This window comes from Sesamum indicum, linkage group LG4, assembly GCF_000512975.1.
Source record: "Sesamum indicum cultivar Zhongzhi No. 13 linkage group LG4, S_indicum_v1.0, whole genome shotgun sequence".
Classification (NCBI taxonomy): domain Eukaryota; kingdom Viridiplantae; phylum Streptophyta; class Magnoliopsida; order Lamiales; family Pedaliaceae; genus Sesamum; species Sesamum indicum.
In genome coordinates this window covers 8,750,591-8,775,116 of record NC_026148.1, presented here as the reverse complement: position 1 = coordinate 8,775,116, position 24,526 = coordinate 8,750,591, and the positions used below count along the sequence as shown (strand labels likewise).

The 24,526-nt window shown below is 33.5% G+C and overlaps 3 protein-coding genes across 4 annotated transcripts; 1 reads left to right on the top strand and 2 right to left on the bottom strand.

Annotated features, from left to right (window-relative positions):
- LOC105160295 (ubiquitin-60S ribosomal protein L40) lies at positions 11,201 to 12,561 on the top strand. The gene is made up of 5 exons (XM_011077611.2): positions 11,201 to 11,361; positions 11,524 to 11,610; positions 11,693 to 11,795; positions 12,199 to 12,265; positions 12,360 to 12,561. The coding sequence occupies exons 1-5, from the start codon at positions 11,259 to 11,261 to the stop codon at positions 12,384 to 12,386; spliced, it is 387 nt and encodes a 128-aa protein (XP_011075913.1). The 5' UTR covers positions 11,201 to 11,258; the 3' UTR covers positions 12,387 to 12,561.
- On the bottom strand, positions 13,130 to 16,870 carry LOC105160294 (pyridoxal reductase, chloroplastic). Its single transcript, XM_011077610.2, has 9 exons — positions 16,343 to 16,870; positions 15,972 to 16,200; positions 15,396 to 15,489; positions 15,007 to 15,130; positions 14,764 to 14,865; positions 14,413 to 14,564; positions 14,231 to 14,324; positions 13,684 to 13,865; positions 13,130 to 13,523 (listed from the first exon to the last, which is right to left on the bottom strand). Exons 1-9 carry the CDS (start codon positions 16,472 to 16,474, stop codon positions 13,520 to 13,522), a joined length of 1,113 nt encoding a protein of 370 aa, XP_011075912.1. The 5' UTR covers positions 16,475 to 16,870; the 3' UTR covers positions 13,130 to 13,519.
- On the bottom strand, positions 17,053 to 18,301 carry LOC105160292 (homeobox-leucine zipper protein ATHB-12-like). 2 transcript variants are annotated; one of them, XM_020693383.1, is made up of 2 exons: positions 17,828 to 18,301; positions 17,053 to 17,582 (listed from the first exon to the last, which is right to left on the bottom strand). In XM_020693383.1, exons 1-2 carry the CDS (start codon positions 18,146 to 18,148, stop codon positions 17,241 to 17,243), a joined length of 663 nt encoding a protein of 220 aa, XP_020549042.1. In that variant the 5' UTR covers positions 18,149 to 18,301; the 3' UTR covers positions 17,053 to 17,240. The 2 variants fall into 2 exon arrangements, with proteins under 2 accessions (XP_020549042.1, XP_011075911.1); XM_011077609.2 differs by having other exon boundaries at positions 17,053 to 17,555; positions 17,828 to 18,293.

The following is a 24,526-nucleotide window of genomic DNA, read 5'->3' as shown; positions in this document are numbered from 1 at the left end:
CACGCCAAAGCGACGAATGTAATCTGTCCATGATCCAATCCCGCCAACTCCAGAACCCATGTCTAGACTTCGACGTGGCGCTAATGAAATATTGCACGCCAATCGTGGGCCACCATCCCCACGAGCTACCTGTTCCACTACATCCCAACTGGAAATATGGGTATGCGTTTGGTTCGTTGTTGCAGTAGATCCCGAGATGATAATGGGGGCATCTTCACCACCTCTCACAAAACTATGCGGTGCATTACCACTCTGGCTATGCCCCCCGTCACTATGCACCTCTGTTGGACCAAGCGGCAGTCTAATTGGGCCCCATATCTCGAGCATGCTGGGGTAATGAGGCTCTGGATACTGGTAGTATCGTCTAGCCAACGGGTAGATCTACAACAAGTTCATATTGACAACCATTTATTGAAAAATAAATATTAATTTGAAATGGCAGTTGTTAGGTTGCAATGATTGAATTAAAGTGATAGCATGTCATACCCGTGTCATATTTGGTCGTAGCTCGTGGGGAAAATTCATACAAAATGTTTCAACGTTATAATAAATCCCTGGTATCTGAGTGATTTCGTGGAACTGACGAAAACGCTCCTTCAATTCATAAAATTTTTGACGGACCTGATCTAGTGTGTAATGATACCCAAAATGCCGTCGTAATGCACGAACCCACTAAGACATGTGTGCCTCCGCACGATGATCATCTCTCATGGAGACCCGGATGTTGTCGTCAACGATCATCCACATTAAGCGCTGCTCAACGTTTAATGTCCAATGCTCCTCTTGTGGAAAGCCAGCCCGCTCCAAGTATCTATGATATGCCATCCCTGCAAAATAGAAACTCATACGATTGTGAAAAATAATGTTAACAAGAATAATTATGTAAGAAACGTCGTTGGTTTGGTTTATGCTCAGGTTTGCAATATCTAATCTAAGATAATAAAATATAAAACATGTATACACTGAAAGAATACCATAATTAAATTATTACGAACATCTAAATTATATGTTGAACATATTTAAAGGTAGTACACTGGGCCGAATGTAACGACCCTAACCAATTTTTACTCATAATCATCATTTGGTACTTGTTACACGCTTGTCAAAAGTTGCACATTAACATTACATCCGGATGTAACTACTTTATGTTTATCAATGCCTAGTTTGGATTATAAGATGCCCACATCTGCATCGCTATGTTGTCACGGAATATGCATTGTGCTTCTAATTCAGTCACGGTAGGATGTCCTCTATGGTAAAATGTATCCATATCAGGAGGAACTTCATCTTCTGGTTCGTTGAAGATGATGTCATCATGACTGAACCTACGGATGAAGTTGTGAAGTGTACAACAAGCGATAACTAAATCCACTTGGTGTTGAAGAAGGTAGCTCGGCATCCCCCACTGCAATATTGGAAACCGCTTTTTCAATGCTCCAAAACAACGCTCAATTACATTTCGCAAACGAGAATGGGCATGGTTAAATAGGTCCTGTGGGATACGGTATCGGCGACCATGGCTCCTATACTCAGCTAGGTGGTATCTAGTACCTCGGTAAGGCGCAAGAAAATATTGGTAGTTTGTAAATCCAGCATCCACTAGATAGTACTTGCCTGCAGTACTTCATAAATCAACATCAGAATTGATAATATAAGAATTGCTAGTCCCCCTTTAATGGTGTATAATGGAATTGTGTTAACCAGTTTACTCACCATTTGGAGGAAAAGGGAAAGTTGGGTCCTGTGATATAGCATGGTTCAAGACACGGGCATCAGCTGCACTCCATTCCCACCCAGCATACACATACGTAAAATTCATATCAAAGTCACAGATAGCCAAAATATTCTGTACTAGTCGCCCTTTACGAGATCGATATCGATTCTAATCTATTTGCGGGACCCATGCAGGGACCAATGTACCATCCATCGCTCCGTCACAATCCTATGATTCGTTGAAAAAAATATGAAAGTATGACCAGAGATTAGTTATATGGATGAATTGGCAAGTAAAGAGTCAACAATGCAAGGCGAACTCTAGTAGACCTGATGATACAACTTATACCTTAAAGTATGGGTAGAAATCTGGATTGCTAGCCACCCTTGGATGAGTGTCTGTAAAATTGGGGCGAGTGATTAGTTCGGGTGCCATAGCGCACAAAGCGGAAAGCACCCGGTGGAATCTACGGTGAATAGTCTCAAGTGAGTGTTGGAATCGCTCCATATTGTCGCGTTGTCGTTTATTCATGCCAACCGTTTGCATGAAGAGTGCAACCTCCTCAATGGAGCTCACTCTCGAGGTCTGACCATGAGACAGCAATCCCCTAGAAGTTAACGCATCAACTAATGCATAGAAGCATGCTTTTGTCATGCGAATATTTGAGACAGCAATCCCCTAGAAGTTAACGCATCAACTAATGCATAGAAGCATGCTTTTGTCATGCGAATATTATCGTAAAACCTGCCAGTGTGTGGAGTTGTCATTATCTCGGCTACCCATCCTTCGCCTTGCAGCACACTAGTGTTACGAGGTACAGTCTCTCTAAACAACTCCGGGCATATCAAATCTTTAAACGCATAAATCTCTTCAGGGACAGCAGATTCGTTGCTGCCTGGAGTCCCGGGTGTATCCGGGCTGTCACTGGAGGAATTTGTGTATTCAGCAGCTCTATCACTCGCACTCGCCATGGTTCTGCAATTGAAATTTTAAAAAATAACGACAATATGGGATCTCGAGTTGAGATAATAAGCATCAACAATCATAATAAACTGACGAATAATTTAAAGTAACAGAGTAAGGATGTTCAGCCCCATGACGATTGCGACAACACACTAATTAAGGACAATATGGCCGTCCGAGATGTCAACATACCAATTAAATACAAATACCTAGTTAACCCATGATCGTCCGAAATGACAAGCATGAGTTACTTTCCCAATGAATACAACCAGCGCAATTTGTTCTCATCATCTAAACGGAGGAAGATCGTTCGAGTGCTATGACTATGAAAACGCTCTAAGGCTGTGGTAAAGATTATGTCAGGCAGATCCTTAAACTTTGTCAACTCATCTACGCAACGCTCGATAGCCTCTGTAGCTTTCTGGCCGCTTCTGTCAATCTTTCCCTGCAGTGACTCTTGCAACTTGTCCAGTGCCTCACACTTCTTGTTGTGCAATTCGCTCATCCCGCGCCTTGTTTGGCGCTTGCTACTAGATGGTGATGTAAAGCTTTGTGCCCCCGGAGTAGGAAAGTATCCGCCAGGAGTCGGCATTGACTGTGTGTCAGAGAATGCTGTATCTTCATAGTCCTCCAGCGAACGGCGACTGCCTGAATTCTCACCCGCCATATGATGATCGTCCCCGATAGATACGGTCTGGGCTGCTCGGGTTGGTTGTGCGGATGACCGTGCAATGCCTCCCGTTGCGGTATTCCTTGCGAACATTTGGGTGCACAGGTCAAAGTGCGGTATCCCATGTTCAACTATTTTTTTATACTCAGAATTTTTCTACATTAGGCAATTTATGTACGTCGCAAACGTGGAATGTTTCTTTACTAGATGTCAAACAAGATGTTAGGTGTGTACGCATTATATGTAAAATTAAGATAGAAAAAATTAATACCCGATAAAGCTCCTCCAAACGTCCAAACTCATCTGTAACAGTGTTCCGATCATAGTCCCACCCCCCACCCAGTTCCCCTGTTCACAAGGTCATTCAACAAGCGCCATGCACGACGCATCCTGTTCAGCTTACCCTTGAGTTGTTCCGGGGTAAACACATAATAGCTTGGGCTGAATGCCGAATTCATCCTATCGGTTATACGAGCCCAAACAGAGGGTGAAAAAGTTGATGACTGCAGGCGGTGGCTTACAAACTCTTCGTGCATAAATTCGATGAAAATTCATTCCATATATTGGGTCCAATGAATTTTCTCTGCACGAGACGTATGCGAAGAACCTATGTCGTCCGACCGATGCATCTTTCCAACGAGGCGAAAAAAATTAATATTTCTTTTAATTTTAATCATATCAAATCAAATTGTTATTCCTAACAATTTTTAGGTTGTAGAATCATATTAATTCAAATTTATTATCTAATTCATGATATCAGAATTTATTTTATATGCTTATTTTTTTAAAATTCAATCATGATAATTCTATGTAAACAGTTTTAATATTTAATAAGAAAATAAAAAATAACACATAACAATTTTACGAGTTATTTAATTTTTTATTATCAAAAAAAAGAAAATTTATATGAATATAATTTTTTAAAATATATTAACACTAATATAACGAGTCGCGATTCGATTAATTTTTTTTTTTTTAAAAAAAAGTCCCAAATCGGGACTTCGAATACCGACTTGAAGTTGGTATTCAAAATCCCGACTTGGAGTCGGTATTCCAAATACCGACTCCAAGTGCAAATTTGTTTTTTTGTTTTTTTAATTAAATTTTGTTAATTAATTATATAATTTTATTAATTAATTATAATTAATATATTAAAGTTTAAAAAATTATAATATTAAAATTGTATTAATATAAAAAATTATAATTAAGTGTATAAATATAATATGTATATTTTTTTGTACAGTTGTAAAAAATACATAGAAGTATACAATTATTTTTAACAATCCAATACTAGTACATTTGATTGTGTAGAAGAATTTTTTTGTTAGGATTGTTGCCTTGCACGCATTTGCGCGCAATCCATCTTGTTGTGAATAATTTATAAAATTATATTATTAGCTATTTTATGATTTTGGCTAGTTATATTAATATTCAAGTAAACATCACATTTGATATAAAAATGGTATAATTGGTTAATTAAATTATTAGATTTGTTATATTTAACCACATGCGTAATTCTATGTATTGTTGTTTAATTAAATTATATAGTAATAATAAATTGATAGAAAATTCATAGAAATATTCCAAAAATTCTTCTTCACAACCAGATGTGCCGGTATCGGTTTGTCAAAGATAATTGTATATTTCATTGTATTATTTACAACTGTATAAAAAAATATACATTATTATATTTGTACACTTAATTATAATTTTTTAAATAAATATAATTTTAATTAATTATATATAATTAAATAAAATTATAACTTTAATATGTTAATTAATACAACTGTAACTTTAATATGTTAATTAATATAATTGTAATTTTAATATGTTAATTATGTATAATTAAATGAAATTATATAATTAATTATTTACAATTTAATTAAATAAAAACAAAAAAGAAAAATTGCCCAAGTCGTATACACAATCAGATGTACTGGTATTGGATTGTCAAAAATAATTGTATACTTCATTTTATTTTTTATAACTGTACAAAAAAATATACATATTATATTTGTACACTTAATTATAATTTTTTATATTAATACAATTTTAATATTATAATTTTTTAAATTTTAATATATTAATTATACATAAATAAACAAATTTATATCATTAATTAACAAAATTTAATTAGAAAAACAAAAAAAAAATTTGCACTTGGAGTCGGTATTCGAAATTCCGATTTAGGACTTTTTTTAAAAAAAAAAATTTTAATTCGAATCGCGACTCGTTATATTATTATTAATATATTTAAAAAAATTATATTAATATAATTTTTCTTTTTTTTTATAATGAAAAATTAAATAACTCACAATTTTACTAGCCAAAATATATTAATATGAATCTTGAATTGATCTCACATAAATATGCTTTACTTAAATAATTGATCATATTTTGATAAAAAAATCAGCCTTCAGTTCATGTATTTAATAGCAATGGGATCTCCAATACTGGTGCATATATGCTTCAATAGGACAAAAAAATCAATACAAAACGACAATTGAAGTTAATAGAGCTTGTAGTGAAATAATAATCAGAATGACAGGACCACAGAATTTTATGGGAGAAAAAAGAACAAGAAACTGTTTTAAGTGCACAAGTAGGACCACAGAATTTTATGGGAGAAAAAAGAACAAGAAACTGTTTTAAGTGCACAAGTCGATAAGCAAGTTGCGCATGCAAAATGATCAGTATTTTCTAAAACAACAAATTCATTTACTCTCTGAGTCTTATCGTCACTGAGATTCCACAAGCTAAATGCCAAGTAGAATTATTACTTCACTCTAAGTTCACTCACATGTTAAATGATCCACATAAAATTTTTGCTATATATATTGCAACCAAAAGCTTAACAATTTAGGAAGCATGTTTAATTGAGTGTGTGCATGAAAATTCTGTGTTTTCCCTGCAAACATTTAACTTCACTCCAAATCCAGAGCCGAAAGAAACTTGAGTTGTCATACATGTAATCTAGAATCAATATGATCCAAATTCTAAAATATAGATTTAAAGACCCATAACGCTGCCCTGGCTCCTTAACAGAGCAATTCTTTACCATCACAATGCTCTTTATCTGTGTCACAACTGGAAGTTAATAGGAAAATATCACAACAATTAGATGTACTTGCACTGTTTAGTTATGAATATATACAGTAGGCAAAGTGATTGAAATAAATAGTTCTTTTCGAAATCAAAGGGCCAACAGAGAAAAGAGCTTTGACCACCAAAAAACAATATGGTGCTGTAAATTTGTACTGCTATTGTATTGACTATAGTAATTCTTTGGCACCATTTGACGTTTTCAACTTCATTTTGGAGTGAAGGAAAGGTTAATGCGAAACAAGAAAAGCAAGGCGGATCCGGGTCCCTCAGAGTGTTCTAATTACTGTAATCCAAGCATCACAAGTGCCAAAACAAGATAGATGTACATGTAATGCGAACTTCCAAATCAGTTCTAGCAACCTCATTGTGTAAATACTCAAGGAAATCAAGTTAAAGATCTTCAATTACCAAGTTAAACAACTGGAAAATAGAAAAGATGAATTAACCGAACATAAACAAAATCCACAAACCATTTGAAGGCAAAATAACATCATATTTACAACAAAAGCATGCTATATCAATCTAAAACATTAACTCCTCTCCAACTTAGACAAAGTCTAACCAAATTGCAGACAAAGCCATATCGTAGAAGCAAATTACATCTCAATATTATGATATCCGATTGAATCCATACACAGACAACAAATATCCACAAAGCTAAAGTTCATATACATACCTTAATCACAAAAAGTAGTAAAAGACAATGTTAGATCGATGACAAAACTCCACCACCAACGAAAATCTCCAACGAAATGAGCGTGTAAACAACTACGACGCAATGCTTTACTCTAAGCAAAGTAACCAAATTGACTACTCATACAATGTTTGCGAATGAGAGGAAAGAATGAAAGTGCAAAATGCATCTAAAGTTACATAAATATATAGAGGAAGGAGTACACTCTCTACCATTATTGTTTCACGGGCAAAACAGTGAAATATTTTGAAAGTAACGATGTATTCAGACAGTCTCCACCATTATTGTTTGACGGGCGAAACAGTGAAATATTTTGAAAGTATCGATACTACAGTATACAAGCACTGATGTATCTGACAGTATAGTAAAAATTAATAAAAGAAAAGCTGATAATATGTTGGTAAAAGTTAGAAACGAACCAAAAGAACACATGCTCGGTTGCTGCAATAATAATGGCGATACAGTGATTCACTAATTCAATTGAAGCCATTTCAATAAATTACAAAAAAAAATAAATTTGAAACCCTATTCACTCGAAAATATATAGAAAATTACCCAACCTTTGTGACATCACCATCAACTGCGAAGAAATCTGTCGGTGAAATGATCGGCATTTCGGTGAAGAAGCTCAATCTCACCGTACAGTTGTCGAAACTCGATGGGTGAGGGTCCGTTGGCCTCGACGGACGATGGGCAAACGAATGGTGGTGGTTCACGGGCATAAGGCGCTCAAACGGCTGCAAATCGAAGCTTGAATGTACAAAATGGTTCAATATACTACACATTGAAAACATGGATGAAAATTGAATTGAAACATACCGGAATGTTCGCCTTGAGGAGGGGAGTTGATGGGTATACATCTCGGCCGGTGGGTTTTCGGAATGGCGACGATGGAGTCGAAATCAAAGGTGGAGAGAAGATGTTCTTTTTCTGCACGAGAAGTCGTTCTTTTGCAGTGTTCTATAATTAGTTGCAGAGTTAGAGTGGGCCTGCAAAATAAAGTAAAATAGTCTAAAATATGGCAGAAAACAGAAAGATAAAGAGAACCAAACATATAAAATTTTTGGCCCATCTTTGAGATGGGCCAAAAACAAAAACAAACATAACTAGAGATAATTTAAAAACAAAGATAGATAAGTGTGTGTTAGAGATAGTATGTATGTTTGGATTTGTTTTTGGAGATAATTTAAAATAAGTATTATATATTTAATGTTGTGTTTTGGGAGACAAAAATTACTATTCATTGTCAAATCATGTCTTTTGAGATAATTTAAAATAAGTATTATATGTTTAATGTTGTATTTTGGGAGATAAAAATTACTATTCATTGTCAAATTATGCCTTTTTTGTATATATTTATGTATATATGTGTGTATATATATGTATATTTTTATGCTAAAACAGTTAAAAATACTTAAATAAGGTGTTTTTGAATGATAGCAAACATTGGGTATGTTTTGACTTATCTCGAAAATAAGTTGGAAATGAAAACAAATATAGTAAATATGTTTTGGAAAAATTTAGAAAAATAAGTGGCACCGCGGTTACTCACTGCAGTGCCACAATTTTTTATTTAAAAAAAAATTTCTCTATGTAACCACGGTAGCCAGCGGCGGTAATATTGTTTTTTTTAAAAAAAAAAATTAATGTGTCACCGCGGTGACAATTTTTTTTAAAAAAAAAATTTATTTTATTTTACGATGAATTGCTGCCAACTTCTCGTTAAAATTTCGATACCATCATGGCGAGTTGTCAACTATCAAATACACCGTTCTACTCCCTTTGATGAGACGAACATTTTCCCACAAACAATTTCAAGTTTTATCAACCGTAAATAATGAATTTTTAGCACGAACCACCACCACCGGACTCGCCTCGACCTAACGGTTCTAACGAGACCAACCTAGTTCAATTTTATTAAATATTTGTTAAGATATTCTAACGAGACCAACCTAGTTCAATTTTATTAAATATTTGTTAAGATATGAAAATTTGAAGATTTTTCCGCTGAAAATTCGCGCTGAATCTGTTTGCTGTCATTTCTCCACCGTCAGGATGAATCACAGATTAAGACCATAGCCGTTCGAATCATGTCGTCCAGACGATTCCAACAAGACCAATCTTGCTCAATTTCATCAAGTATTTGTTTGTTCAATTAAAACTCATATGTTTTAAAATAGTTATAATTTTATTAAATTCTATTTAATTAATTAATAATACTATTTATAATTAAAGTTATAATTTTATTAAATTCTATTTAATTAATTAATAATACTATTTATAATTAATTAATAATTAATAATATTATTTATAATTAATTAAATAGAATTTAATAAAATTTTAAATATTTTAAAATATATGTATTTTAATTGAACAAACAAAAAAAAGAAAATGAATTTGACAAACAGTTTCAGCGAATTTTTGGTGAAAAAATCTTCAAATTTTCAAATCTCAACAAATACTTGATGAAATTGAGCAAGACTGGTCTAAATAGTATTATTAATTATTAATTATTAATTAATTATAAATAGTATTATTAATTAATTATTTTTATAAATAGTATTATTAATTAATTATAAACTTAATTATTAATTATTAATTAACTATAAATAGTATTATTAATTAATTAATTATTACAAATAGTATTATTAATTAATAAATAGAATTTAATAAAATTATAACTATTTTAAAACATATATATTTTAATTGAACAAATAAATACTTGATGAAATTGAGCAAGATTGGTTTTGTTGGAATCGTCTGGACGACAGGATTCGAACGACTATGGTCTTAATCTGTGATTCGTCCTGACGGTGGATAAATGGCAGTTTGGTGGAAATTTTTTCAAATTTTCATATCTTAACAAATATTTAATAAAATTGAACTAGGTTGATCTCGTTAGAACCGTTAGGTCGAGGCGAGTCCACTGGTGATGGTTCGTGATCGTGGGTCGCTCCGGTGGCGGCGAATCGACGGTCGAAAGGTGCGGTGTTTGTGCTAAAAATTCATTATTTACGATTGATAAAACTTGAAATTGTTTGTGGGGAAATGTTCGTTCTCATCAAGGGGAGTCAAACGGTTTATTTGATGGTTGACAACTCGCCATGATGGTGCCAAAATTTTAACAAGAAATTGACAGCAATTCATCGTAAAATAAAATAATTTTTTTTAAAAAAAAATAAATTTGTCACCGCAGTTTTGAACCGCGGTGCCACTTACTTTTCTAAATTTTTTAAAAACACATTCACTATATTTGTTTTCATTTTCAACTTATTTTCGAGACAAGTCAAAACATACCCAATGTTTGTCATCATTCAAAAACACCTTATTTAGGTGTTTTTAACTGTTTTAGCATAAAAATATACATATATATACACACACATATATACATAAATATATATAAAAAAGGCATAATTTGACAATGAATAGTAATTTTTGTCTCCCAAAATACAACATTAAACATATAATACTTATTTTAAATTATTTTCAAAGACATGATTTGATAATAAATAGTAATTTTTGTCTCCCAAAACACACATTAAATATATAATACTTATTTTAAATTATTTCCAAAAATAAATCCAAACATACATACTATCTCTAACACACACTTGTTTATCTTTGTTTTTCTCTCTCTATTTCCACAAAACACAACAAAACAATCAGAAAATGAATCCAAACATTATAATTATTTTTTTAATTTTTCTTGCATTTTTTAAATAAATTCCCCCAACTAAGGAGGACTGGTAAGCAGCCCAATCATGCAAACAAAACAGGCCTTGAAAATTAAAAAATGACAAGAAAATCAACTTGCATCCCGGAAATTCTTTTTTTTTTAAAAAATAAATTTTTTAATTTAATAGATGGTATTTCGTGTAATGATTAATGTGAGAATATTTTTTCATTTAATATTGAATTTCCCAAGGGTTTCATTTGCATCATTTTTTATTTTCTTTTCGATTTATTATCACAAATCACAACTTTAGAATGCGACGTCGTAGAAGCGTTAAGCGGACCCATAACCCTAGAAGGTTCTTCATATATAAAGCCTGCCGTCTGCCTAAATTCCAAGACTTGGAGGAGAAGAGTTGTAGCCTACCAAAGCCGGAAGAATGCAGATCTTCGTCAAAACCCTAACCGGCAAAACCATCACGCTCGAGGTTGAATCCAGCGACACCATTGACAATGTCAAGGCCAAGATTCAGGACAAAGAAGGTAAGAGATAGATAGTATGTTAGAAAGAAGGATTCATTATTTGTATTTGTTTGTTTAATTTGGGCCGCAGCTTTGGTTTCTGACCATGTTAACCGAAAAGGAAGAAGAAAGCAATAGAAACGATGTTTTCTCAAGTTATATAATTTTGTTATTTGTGTTCAGGAATCCCTCCGGATCAGCAGCGTCTGATTTTCGCCGGAAAGCAGCTTGAAGATGGCCGGACCCTTGCTGATTATAACATTCAGAAAGGTGTCTTACATAAATCAGTGCTGTTGGTTCTGTTTTTCTTTTATTGCTTTTGTTGTTAGCTTATGTTCGATTGATCTTGTAGAGTCGACTCTCCATTTGGTTCTGAGGCTTAGGGGTGGTATCATTGAGCCCTCACTCATGGCATTGGCTAGGAAATACAATCAGGACAAGATGATTTGCCGCAAGTATGTCTATTCCCGAGTGTATTTGATGGATTTTGTTTGTTCTCCACTTCAGTTTTCCCTTGCCTTGATGTTTGCTGTTTCTTTTGTTTTACTTGTATTATGCGTGTATAAATAACTTTCTTGTGGTTGATGTTACTTATGGTTATTATCAATTATGTAGAGTGCATATTAAGTTTTATTTGGTAGTTGGAAATTATGCAGGAAAGAGTATGGAGAAATATCATTTAGTCTGTCACAGCAATTCTCGTGTTTGAGCTGTGGGAAATTTATCACATAGTTTCACTATCTAGTCTGAACTACCGAGTAGCTGAAGCTTGGCTGTCATTAATGATCTCAAAATTTTTATATTATGATCTACATTCTTGGAGGGATTATAATGTTATACTTGCAATTGGTCTTGTAGGTGTTATGCCCGCCTGCACCCTCGTGCTGTCAACTGCAGGAAGAAGAAGTGTGGACACAGCAACCAGGTTTATATCTGTGATTCATTCCTGGCAGATGTTTGCTTATTAGTTGTTCAAGTTGGTGGATAATATTAATATTTTTCTTACTTGTTTTGTGCAGTTGAGGCCAAAGAAGAAGATCAAGTAGACTGCTGGCTGGATAATTGCTTGGCTTTGCCCTTTTTGTCTTTGTTTTAGATTCTTGCCAATGAGACACATAATGTGGGTGTTTTGCTGATTGACATTAATATTGATGAAGCTTTACCCTTTCAGTTTTGCAACCAGATATTGCTGAAATGAATTTGGATTTAATTTACCCAAAAGGCTTGGCTGCCCTCTAGCAATTGTTATGCTTCCTCTGTTGTCCAGTATTAGTAACTTATGCCTATGGTGTTACTTGTGGTGTTGTATAATGTTTGTGGCCTCTTTACTCTTACCTCGGCGGTCCCAGGTAGTTAGATTGAATTGTGTTTCATCGAAGCTATTCAGGGCTGGTATTATTAGGAAATGACTTGATGGTGCATTTAACCCTAGGCTATTGGTGGTCCATAGAATACTTATTTCTTGATCCTTGGGATGTTTCATGCTCTTTGAACTCTTACCCTTTCTTGAGACATATATACACGCTGTTCCCACAAGATTGGCACGGCTGCATTTTATATGCAATCTCTGTAGTTGGGTCATGTTTTCACAGTATGCCTAGTGATATATTGCAGCCGTATAATTAGAGCTAATGATCTCTATATGTAAAGAACTATCTCATCTATATTTGATAGAAACGAGTATGTCAAATATCCTCATTTGTTTCTCAAACCTTCAATTATCCAGTACATTGACTTAATGGGCGTCTGGAATTTTTAGGGTGTAAGAAACATTACCTTGTTTCCACAATATCAAAATTTGGTTTGCGTGAGATTGTTGGGTGGTTTAATCCGGTATGTTCATTTGCACCCATAAGGTCTCTGATAACAGCAAGCGCTCAACTACACTGAATTTTACTTCGCTCATTAGTGAGGTTCGTTTTGGTTCTGGAGGACAATCACCTCTAATGAGACTACAGAAGTTTGGGAGCTACTGCTATAGCTTCAATTAACATATCTGCCCATTAGAATCTGTAATTCTGCCAGCCGCTGGTTCTTATGTTGTTGCCCATCAAGTCGGGGTTGAAATCGAGATTGCCACATTTGGACGAAAATAATCAAGTTGATTGGTGATCCTTTCGATTTTATGGCAATTCAATCAGGATGTGCCTTGCTCCAGTAGGGGTCTCTTCTCTTGGATTTATCTGTTGCATATGCAAACAGAGGATAAAATCATCGTCAATTTCTACAGGAGAATAAGTAAACTCGTTGCTCCGGTATTTTTATGTGATAACTTGCTCCCCTCAAAGAAACTATTGAGACGAAAATAAGCAAAAACGAACGAGAGATTTATGGTGTACTTGCCTTGTCTGGAAGATGTTTTGAACCATCTTGCGCGGAGATTCAAGAGCTGCATATTCTAACTGCAGCAGCTCATCTGAAGTAAGTTGCCAACCAAGGGCGCCTAAGTTTTCCTCAGCTTGTTTTATCGACTTCACTCCGGGGATTGGAATGGTACCTTTGCTGATGCACCAGTTTATAGCAACCTGCCAACACATATTTTCATTAGATGAATAAACAGTCCTTTCTTAAGAATCAAGATTGAAATGTGAAACTGGTGATACTGCTCTAGTTTCTGATATTTTCAAATATATGCAAATCTTAATCATCATATCTTCTCCCTTCCATCCGATGACCTTCAAAACCTCTTGGAATAAAACTGAAGGCTATGCTATAGGGAAAACCCCTCATATTAGTAATCAAATTTGGATTTCAAAGTCCAAAGAGCGTAATTTCCACAGGCTAGGAAGTCGGAGATTACTCCATATACATGATAGCCACCCAGTTTGTAGGAAATACGACGATTATCAAGTACGTCGAGATGTGCTACTAAAGTTCAGTTTTGCAGTACCTGTGAAATGGTTTTGCGTCTCCTCTGTGCAATCTCTTTAAGAGAATTCAGCAGCGGTTCAAGTCCTGGTAAAATTTGCCGAAACAGAAGCCCCCTATAAAGTGACAGCACCTAATGCACTGAGATAATACTGTTATATGGTTGGCAATTGGAAAATACATGAAAATCAAGTTCATATATACCGTGGTCCGCTTGGAAGATTGGAGGGGGTATATTTTCCAGTAAGCATGCCAAGTCCCAAAGGACTGTAAGCAATTACACGAATACCCAAAGAGTCGCATATATCCTTGATTTCTAGCTGATCTTTTCCAATGCTCAGCAATGAAAATTGCACCTATTCAGATATTCTCAACACCATGATGTTTACATTCCAAACTCCAAATTCTCACTTAGAATCAAGCAATAAGGTTCAGAAACTCATCCCACTACTGGCCATAACTTCTTTTTAACAAACCTTATAACTCACTCACGTTTACTTCCCCTAAATACGAGAAGGTTTCTAAATTCATGGGAAACTGAAACGTAAATAACACCTGAGCAGAGCAGAGGGGCACCCCTCGAGCCTTAAGGTAATCATGTATTTTTAGTAGCTGCTTTGGTCCGTAATTGCTCACACCAACCGCTCGTACTAATCCCTGTAATGAAGTATTTTCTATGATAAAGAAGCCAAATAAGTTCGGAAATCTAAAAAGTCAGAGGAAAGTTATAACAAATATTTACAAGAAGAAAGACACATGATCATCTTTTGGCCAAAATTAGAATAAGTTCACGGTGACCTTGTCATACATTGCCACTAAACCATCCCAAAGAGCTCGCTCCTGCAGAGGAGCATAATTTGCTGTTGACCAGTGCAGTTGTCCTATTCCAATTTGATCAAGCCGAATCCTGTCTAATGAAGACCTGAAACACAAATCCTTATTAAAATCTTATATAATGAAGAAATCAAGAGGAAAGTTACTAATTTATTCATCTTAGGAGGTCCAGCTATTACTCTATTTGATCGACTTATTGCGGAGCTGATAGAATTATGAGCTCTTACACGCGCTTTGGGGCAATTTAGACAACTTGGTTGAGAAAGATACTCTATTTGGTTTTCATTTACAAGAGTAAATAGTTTTGCTCCTAAGCGGCAACTCATGGAAAGTGAAATAAAGACGAAGCATACTTGCAGGCATCTACGAATTGATTAGGTGTTAGACGCCATGGATAAGCAGCAAATTTTGTAGCAATCACGATGTTGTCCCGCAGCTGCTTATTTCCTTGGCATAGAGGCAACAAAATACTGAATCAGCAAAACAAATAGAGGGTTAACTTCATTTTCAAAATGCTCAAGTAAAATTACATAACTTGATCCCAGAACACATTATTTTGACAGCAAGTGCAAGATTGATCCCTTTATATTACAAACTTACCTTCTAGAACACAGCTTTTGCAAGTTTTTCACACACTGGAACTAGTAAAACTAAAACAAACTTCTGAAGTAGTGATTTCTCCATAACTCAAATCATATCCAAAAATCTATAATGCATCATCAAGCATTTGCAAGACCTGATCAACATCTACTGATCCAATATATGCATTACAAAGGCAAGTTTAATAGCATCTACGGCTAATTTACCTGAATCCCACCACCAAAGAGTTCATATGCAAGTAAATAAGACATAAAGCAAAAACTCAGAATAAATAGATTAGACATTAGCTCAAATCTATCTCATCAAGCAAAAATAGAAAGAAAATCAACCTTCAAACTCGCTGATAAACTTCCCGAGAAGCTTCTCGCTTTGTCCATTCAACTTCCCAGTGCCATAAGAATCAGCCGTATCAAATAAATTAATCCCATTTTCAACAGCAAGATTGAAAGTCTGCTGAAGCTCATTATCCATTGATTCTTGATAACCCCATAACAGCTGATTACCCCAAGCCCACGTCCCAAACCCCATCGGAGATACACCCAATGGGCCTATCTTTACCTGCCAATCACATGTAGAAACTATTTTACTATACATTTGACTCAAGACCAATGGTATAAGACCCAGAAATTAAAAAGGAAAAATTAAAGTGAAAGAGTAGAAAATTACACAAACAAAGACGAGTTACAGGGGCGTTGATTACCTTTTGCCAAGGCCAGAAACGAGGGATTTTGAGATTTTTCAGAAGGGAAGGAGACGAAATTGCCGGGTTCTGGGAAGATGTGGAGCAGCTAATGCACACTGTGGATGCTGGATATGAAATTAAGAGAGCCATTGTTCACGCTGCTGCTTCTCTCTTGTTTGAAGCAGGAAGAAGTTTGCGCCTTTTGAGATGGATAAGAGATGGAAGGATCAAAAGCCGATCAAGTGAAAAAACATACTGAGAAGGGGTTAAAAAAAAAAAAAGCGGCTTGATCTAAGGTCACTTGTTCACCATGAAATATGAGTTCCAACTCTAAAAATCTCAAGTAGCTTATCTGCATTTGCAATTCACTTTGGAGAATGTGAATATTTTTAAAATTCAGGAAAATAGTTTATCTTTTGTTTGGTCTAATTATAACTGTAAATTCTTGGATTCTTGATAATTTTACTGAATAAAACTAACTTCTGCTAATAGATGACATTATGAGAATGATATTGTAATGGTCATGGTGATTAATTCTAAGCCTTCTTTTTTCCTGCCGGGGGGAGGGGTAACTTTTCTTAAGAAATTTACATTTATATATACTGAATATTATTATTGGAGTGGCTCAAACTTTTAAAACATAGTCCACGAACTCCCACAAGAGCTTGTCTTTTGGAAGCTTGATGTATGTTAGAAGTGATTAGTAAAAGCTGAAAAGAGAGAACCAATAGAGAATACAGAGAACTGTTACATACTTTGAAACTGCTCTTCCATTTACATGCATCATATATACTATTCTTGCTGCTCAAATGAACTATTTTACTATATCTAATCAGATCAATCTCAACAACAATGCATAACATCATGTATTTCTACTTCAATTATATGAAATTTAACTTTTAACATTCTCTAATTCCTAAATTTTGAGACTCTCCCACCAGTTCGACTTGCAGGACGACTGATCGAATAGGCTGCCTGAGGAAAGATCATTGCACCATGTCTCCGGTGATTCTAAGTGACTGATCTCTACTTGTTCAGTACCCCAGCTCAGAGGTTCTTGCTCTTCCGTTTCCTTAAAGTACTTGGTAACTGTTTCCTCATCGTCTGTATACATAGCATCGTTGTGATCCATTCCTTCATTTGAGCTGTTGGGATCTTCTTTCAGCTCAGCATCTCCATCACTTATCCCAACGTTGTCAAGATTCTTCACTAGATCAGTCAGCTCCTGTAGCTGTGGAAAAGCCCTACTCTTAGATATCTAAGCATAGTAAAACAAGAAGGATAATTACATTGACACGCCTAAAACTCATACATACTACAAGAAATCCCTCAATTTTAATGTTAAACCATACAATTGTATTTTACACTATGAAAATCTCCAGCTACCGGGCTCCGTTTCAAGTGTTCAAACTCGAAGAACTATATTCAAATACATCTAAATACTTAGACCATCGTTGTTCTAATTATCCGTAAACTGAAATAACAAGAAAGTATATAATATACCTGCATTTGCAAAGACTGTTTTTCCCTCTTCAAGTGATCAAATTGCATGCACAAACCATCATAGTTTGTTTTGAGCACTTTGTATTCCTGCTCTAGTTGCTTTGATTTCCATCTGGCTCTTCTATTCTGAAACCAAATGGCTACTTGACGAGGCTGCAGCCCAAGATCTCTTGCTACCTCATGTTTCTTTCTTGGCTCAAGCTTAGTCTCCATCTCGAAAATGGTCTCCAGTGATCTTATTTGTTCATTAGTAAACCTCCTAGCATTCTTGCTTGTTTTTCTGGTCGATCTGTGCGGGTTTTCTTCATGTGGGGATTCCATGTTTCTTCTAAAGCTTAGATTACAAGTGGAAATTAAAGGGAGATGAGTATAATAAATAGGAGTAGTACACCATAAGATGCTGAAGACGTGGGGCTTTTGATATGGAATTCTGCCGCAAAAAGTCCTGTGCTTGCTTTCCAAGTGTTTGCTTTTCTTGATGGTTATTTAAACCTCATTGCAATCATATACTTATCATTTATGAGAAAGGAAAAGGAAAAATTTTGATTGATTTAGGATTTTTTTTTAAAGAACAAAAAGCAATGTAGCTTTTGTTTAGTTTTCGACATAGATTAGTTTTTTTTTTTTTTTATTACAGATTATATTGTATCTTTATTGTAGTCGATATATATAAATCAGCGTACTTTTAAATAAAATAAATGACGTAATTTTTATGTGCATGGCAAGTATTTATATTATTTCCCATAGAAGATGCAGTATAATTTTTAATAGTAAAAATTAAGCTAAATTGTATTTATTGTCCTTTATGTTAGGAAGTGAATAATTCAAGGACTCTAATTACAAGAATGGCAAATTGTAACCTATTATTCAATAATTTTTAACATTTAGAAGACTCGAAGTTTAATAATCTATAGCAAATTTATAGATATGAACGAAATTAGAGTTTTTTAAATTAAAATTTTTATTGACAGAGCATCCAATCACCTCCCCCCACGACGTAAGCAACATTTAATTGCATTTTATGTCCTATATAGTAGGGAGTGGCATTTAAAGAACTGTCGTTCAAGCTGATGCTAATTTTCATGAGCCAGAATGTGAAAAACTTTACATTATTTTGGATATGAACTTTATTCCAAACATTTTTGTCATATTACCATATGAGTTTATCTTGACACTTATCTCCTGCATCGTATACGTTGTTGTCAGCTTATATTATTACAAATCTGTTAAATTGGCTTGGAGAAGAGTCTTGAAATTGTCAACATCTTGTAGATGTAGTCTTAAAATATCACCCTCTCCAACATATAGGGCATAAAATGTACTTTAGTCATTGCTTGTGTGGCTGGAGAAGGTTGGTTATACGCTTAGTTAGCAAAATTTTTCAATTTAAAAAATCCTAATTTCGTCCATGTCAGTAATTTTTGGTAAATTAAAAAATCACGATGATCGGAGTCCTCTCATGCTAAAAATTATTGAATTATGGGTTATAATTAACTACCCATGATTAGAGTTCTAATATACCACCACCAATATAATATAGGACAATAATTGCAATTTAACCTGAAAATCTAATACAATGGTGATATTAATTTTGATAGCATTGTATTATCATTATTATTTAAGTAGTGTAAACAAAATCAAAATAATGTCCCATAAGACAAGTGATGAATGGAATTTCCAGCTTTGCAGGGATTGTAATAATTAGTGATGTATGAAGAAATGATAAGAATATGTTGATTTTAGATATGTACAAACTCATCATCAATAGTCGACATGACATCCTACGTACGTACAATTCAGTCATACAAATATATATACATATGTGCTATGTATTTGCATTACATCTAAACTCATTTAACCCATCCTAATCCACACTCATCTAAATATATGCCATTGGGTCTTATTTTGAAGCAAATAGATGAACATGAGAACAATCGTGTAGAAGAGGGATCCAACCAACCTAACAAAACAGGGAGACAAGAAGGATGAAGACGCAACGTATACTTACTAAAATGCTGCCTAATAACGACAAATTTGTATATATGGATATTTGTGTGAATGATATGTCATTATGATTCATGTGAACTTAAACACCTACAGATCTTCCATTTATAATATGTTTAGAAACGTGGCCAGAATTAGTGAAGCTAATCTCGTATCTAAAAAAATATAATATTAATGCGGCTTGCAACTTAATCAGTGTCATATTTTATAAAATATTGTATGAGCTTCATATAAAGCTCACGGTTTTATATATTCTGAAAATGTATTTCTATATCTATAAGTCGTTCAACCTCGCCGTTTGCATTCATTTCTCAGCTTTTTCTTAATTTAAAAACAAATTGACTGGGAATTATATATTACAAATAATAGTAGGAGCGGAAACTTAAACAAGAAAAAGGTACTTAGTTTCAAACATCATATGATTGGGCAGCCACTTGTTTGATGCCCCCGGGAGTGGAAGTGTGTGTATTTCTCCAGGGAAACGAGGTCGTGAAGAAAATAGATGCTTGTTGATAACGACCTTCTCACTTGTCTTAAACGGCCATTATTATTTATATATCATTTCAATAGCTACATGTACACACCCTTATCTTCAATTTCTTATCATCACCAACCTTTCCTCTCCACATATGCCAAAATCATATTATAAGGGGTCGAAATAAATTCTTTTTAAGTGAGTTTAAATAATTATTATTTAAAAAAAGTGAAATACGTCTTAATTTTTCTAGTTATGAGCCTATAATACATATCATTAGAATTACATCAGCAAGTTCCCGATTAATTTAATAGGTTATAACACCCGAAATATTATGGTATCAAAAGTTGTACCTATTATATGGAGGACAACAATTGTATGGTTTGATATGAACAATTAATAGACACTGAAATGATCCAATTATCACGGTGAGCCTATACATATTAGGATTTAGAATGCAATAAAATCAGGACATAAAAATCTTAAATTAATAAAACATATTCCAGTCTTGTTTAAAAATTATAAATAATTTTAGGAAAATAGTAACACGGCATTTTATAAAATATACTGCACATCAGGGTAAATTAATAAAAAGATTGAGTGCGGAGAGTGCCAGACCCTTTTTTTTCAAAAAAAAAAAAAATTAGTTGAAAATTGATTTAATCATTACAAAATTCATTTAACTGTGAAATCTGGAGATATTTTTTTCTTATTTTGATGTGTATATATATATATATTATTGTAAATGTGTTAGAGAGACTTACATAACATTTTCCAAGTACAAAATTGTGGTGCTGGGGTGGTAATGAAGATGATGGTTATGAGGAAGAAGTGTGTCAAATTTCTGGACACTTGAGATCGATATATAGTCAAATCTAAAATGAATTTTAGGACAAAACTCCACCTATATGTTTGTATGTCACAATTAATTGAGAAGCTGTAAGTTGCGTGTAAGAATAAACCTTGAAATTTGAAAGAGTGAGAATTATTGGAGTTACATCAAATTGTAATGGCTGGAATTGCTTTTAACTTTATGTCAATGTTGGTTGAGATGCCATCTGCACTCAAATTAAATTTTTATGTCTTGTCCTACATAACCTTTCATCAATCAGATCAACACCCTTGTATTCATCGGACACGTGTTTTTTGCTTTCACTTTTAGACCAACTTAATTAACCTTTTAGATTAAATTTTAATTTCCAAATCGGTAAAATTTCGATCTAGATTGAATTTTGTACAGTTTTAGCTAATAAAAACAAGAAAAAATATTTTATTTAAATCAATTATAAAGTAAGTATGATACACTTGATCATTGTTTGAAATTATGCACCAATCATACTGTAAATATATTGTACTTGTCATAAAATTAGTGAATGTGAAAATTTCCTCAAAATTAATTAGGGGAATAATAATTATAGTAAGTTTGGTAATGAAAATAATAAAGAATGTGATGGATAGGGTGGGGCATGTGGAAGTGGGTGTGGTCCAAATATGATAAGCTCCAGTTTCTGAGGATCCAAATCCTATACTTTTAACGTAACTGAGTTTAGGTACTGAAATAAAAGTGAGGTTTGCATGGTAATGAAAATCAGGGGATCATAAACAATAAAGTCTGCATTGCTTATATATATAAAGAAGGAAATGGAAGTGGAAGTAGTTGAGTTGTTCTCCGTTAGCATTGATGATGGAGAGACAAGCAAATTAGGTATTTGAGGGGAATGTTGTGTGGGTCGACGAAATCAGCAATACCACCATATCTTCAATTCTGAGGTGTCGTTGGTTTGGTCGGACCAGGCTTCATTCCCCCCAAAACCCCATTCTGCTGCTGCTTACCTACTTTCCTTCTCTAAACCCACTTCATTTCTCATCTTCTCTTTTTCCTCAGCATGCTCCTATATTAATTATGTATTAATCATGATTATATATTCTTTTTCTCACCCTTCACTTCACTAATTATATATACCCCCAAACTTAACAATATTGCTTTTCATTTATTACTATACAATATGGTTTTTCCAACCATATAGGAAAAAAGATTATTATTATCGATATACAATAATAATCGTTATTGCTAAATAACTATTATTAATCACGGTCAAATAAAATTGATACAAAGAATAAGTTAACTCATTATGAAAAAATTATTTGCTACAACTAAAAAAACCATGAAAAATATTTTGTAATTTAGCCAACTTTACAAAAACTAGTGTTGTCTAGACATGATCAATAACTATTTGTTTAATTATTTATTATTAATGATGATAATTAACCCATAATTAAATGTTTATATTTCTGCAGTAACATGCAATATATTATTCCAAATATTAGGAGTAGTTGTGCAGTTTTAAAGCTGAAAATGGGCAGTTGAAATCTTTTACTACAAACTGATAAAGATTTAGAGCCAGACAGCAATGCCCAATTCCTTGTAAAAACTAGGTACTAGTGTTGTAATTTCAGTGAAGAAACCCCCACACACTGTACTTTTGGGTTTGATATTCCCAAAGCTGCAGTTGGTATCATCTGTAAATGGGAAAAGCTTATTGAGAAGACGCAGTGTCTGGAACTTGGAATTGTATCTTTTTCCATGATACACTGTTTGAGGTTAGTCCTTGCCCTATATATACATATGTCATGCTGCATTGCTGACAACTACCAATCACCAAGCAACTTATTTCTTGCTGCTGCTGCTCTCCACACCCACGCCCACTGTATAAAGACGGTCTTTCATCTTTTCGCTTTTTTCTTATTTCAAAATGCAACATTCCCTTTTGCTTATTTCACTTATTCCGCCTCATCAATTTCTCCAAAAATTCTAATTTAAGTGTTGAAATTTTTCCACCATTTTTTTAGAAAAGACTGAAAACAAAAAGGCCAAATTGTATATTACCCTCTATATTTTTAAAAGTCAGTTAAAGATTTTCTTATATTTTAAAAATAAATAAAAAACTCCATCAAGTAACGACGTTAATTTTTTTATCAAAATATCAATTATATGTTATTCTTTTCATAACTATTGAACTTTTGTAATTGCATAACAATCGTAGGATTTAATCAATACATCTCAACCGTTAAATCTAAATTATTAAAGGGTAAGATTTAATCAATTTTGATATATATTATATTTAGAATTATAAAGAATAAAATATTATATATATAAAATAAAAAATAATAAAATTGAACTCCATCCACCCCAAATCCCGCCACCAGTTCCCCCTCCACCTGACCCGCCGCGCACCCCGAACCCCGCCATTAGTTCTCCCCTCTCCCCACACAATGCAGAGGGGAGCGACGCAACTTGGGCGACCATTACGTACTTTGGGCAACATCAATGCGATCCTCGTTGCCCATTTTTTTATTTTTTATTAATAATTTTAAATATTGATGTACTAGAAAGAAAATTTTGAAAATTATAAAAAAATTGATGTAAAATGTAAAAATAGTTAAAAAAAAAAACAAAAAGAAAGAAAAAGTATTCAATTTTCATTGTAAATACATATATTAGTAATTTCAATTTAAATAATTTATTAAAATATTTAACTTAAATATTAATTTAAATTAGTTAATAATATTATTGTTATTGTTCATTCACATTTACATAGATATAATATTTAAATTTTAAAATGTAATATTCTTTGTATTGTGATTTTAATTTGATTTTTATTTAAATTATAAATTTATAAAAATATATATTTTTTGTATTCTGATATTTAAATAAATATATTTAATTAGAAGGGATGAAAATACAAAAAAAAATAATTAAAAACAAAGTTAAAACACAGACATTTAATCATCGTATTTTAAACACAATATAGGGGTACTTTGTCAATTTATAGCAAAAAATTATCAAAATCTTCAAAAAGAAAAATGTCCATTCGCGAGTGTACTTCATCTTTCGTTAACTTTTGTTGGAAGGAGAATTTTGCCTAGTGTTTAGAAAATAGAGAGATTTTTTTTATCTATTTTTAAAAGAAGAGAGTTTTTAGCTAATTTTTAAAAAAATAGAAATAATATACAATTTGCCCAAAGAAAAACACCCAAACCCGGTTGGGTCGGTTCGATACTCGAATAACCTGACTCAAATACCCACCACTACTGTTTCATATTACATTATTAGGAATAAATTGATATATATTAAAATAAAATAAAATCATGGGTAACTTTTGGCGTAGAAGTGCGCTACTTTTGGGCTTAAATCACACAGAAATTTAAATGGCAAGATA

Bases quoted from the DNA above. Each gene is read 5' to 3' on its own strand.
- LOC105160295 (XM_011077611.2), top strand. From the start codon at position 11,259: ATGCAGATCTTCGTCAAAACCCTAACCGGCAAAACCATCACGCTCGAG. The intron at 11,362-11,523 runs GTAAGAGATAGA...ATTTGTGTTCAG, and splicing joins CAAGATTCAGGACAAAGAAG to GAATCCCTCCGGATCAGCAG. The intron at 12,266-12,359 runs GTTTATATCTGT...TGTTTTGTGCAG, and splicing joins AGTGTGGACACAGCAACCAG to TTGAGGCCAAAGAAGAAGAT.
- LOC105160294 (XM_011077610.2), bottom strand. From the start codon at position 16,474: ATGGCTCTCTTAATTTCATATCCAGCATCCACAGTGTGCATTAGCTGC. The intron at 15,490-15,971 runs GTTGATTTTCTT...CTCTATGCCAAG, and splicing joins GTTTATCAGCGAGTTTGAAG to GAAATAAGCAGCTGCGGGAC. The intron at 14,866-15,006 runs GTCACCGTGAAC...ACTTCATTACAG, and splicing joins TAGTGGCAATGTATGACAAG to GGATTAGTACGAGCGGTTGG.
- LOC105160292 (XM_020693383.1), bottom strand. From the start codon at position 18,148: ATGGAATCCCCACATGAAGAAAACCCGCACAGATCGACCAGAAAAACA. The intron at 17,583-17,827 runs GTATATTATATA...TACTATGCTTAG, and splicing joins AACAGTCTTTGCAAATGCAG to ATATCTAAGAGTAGGGCTTT.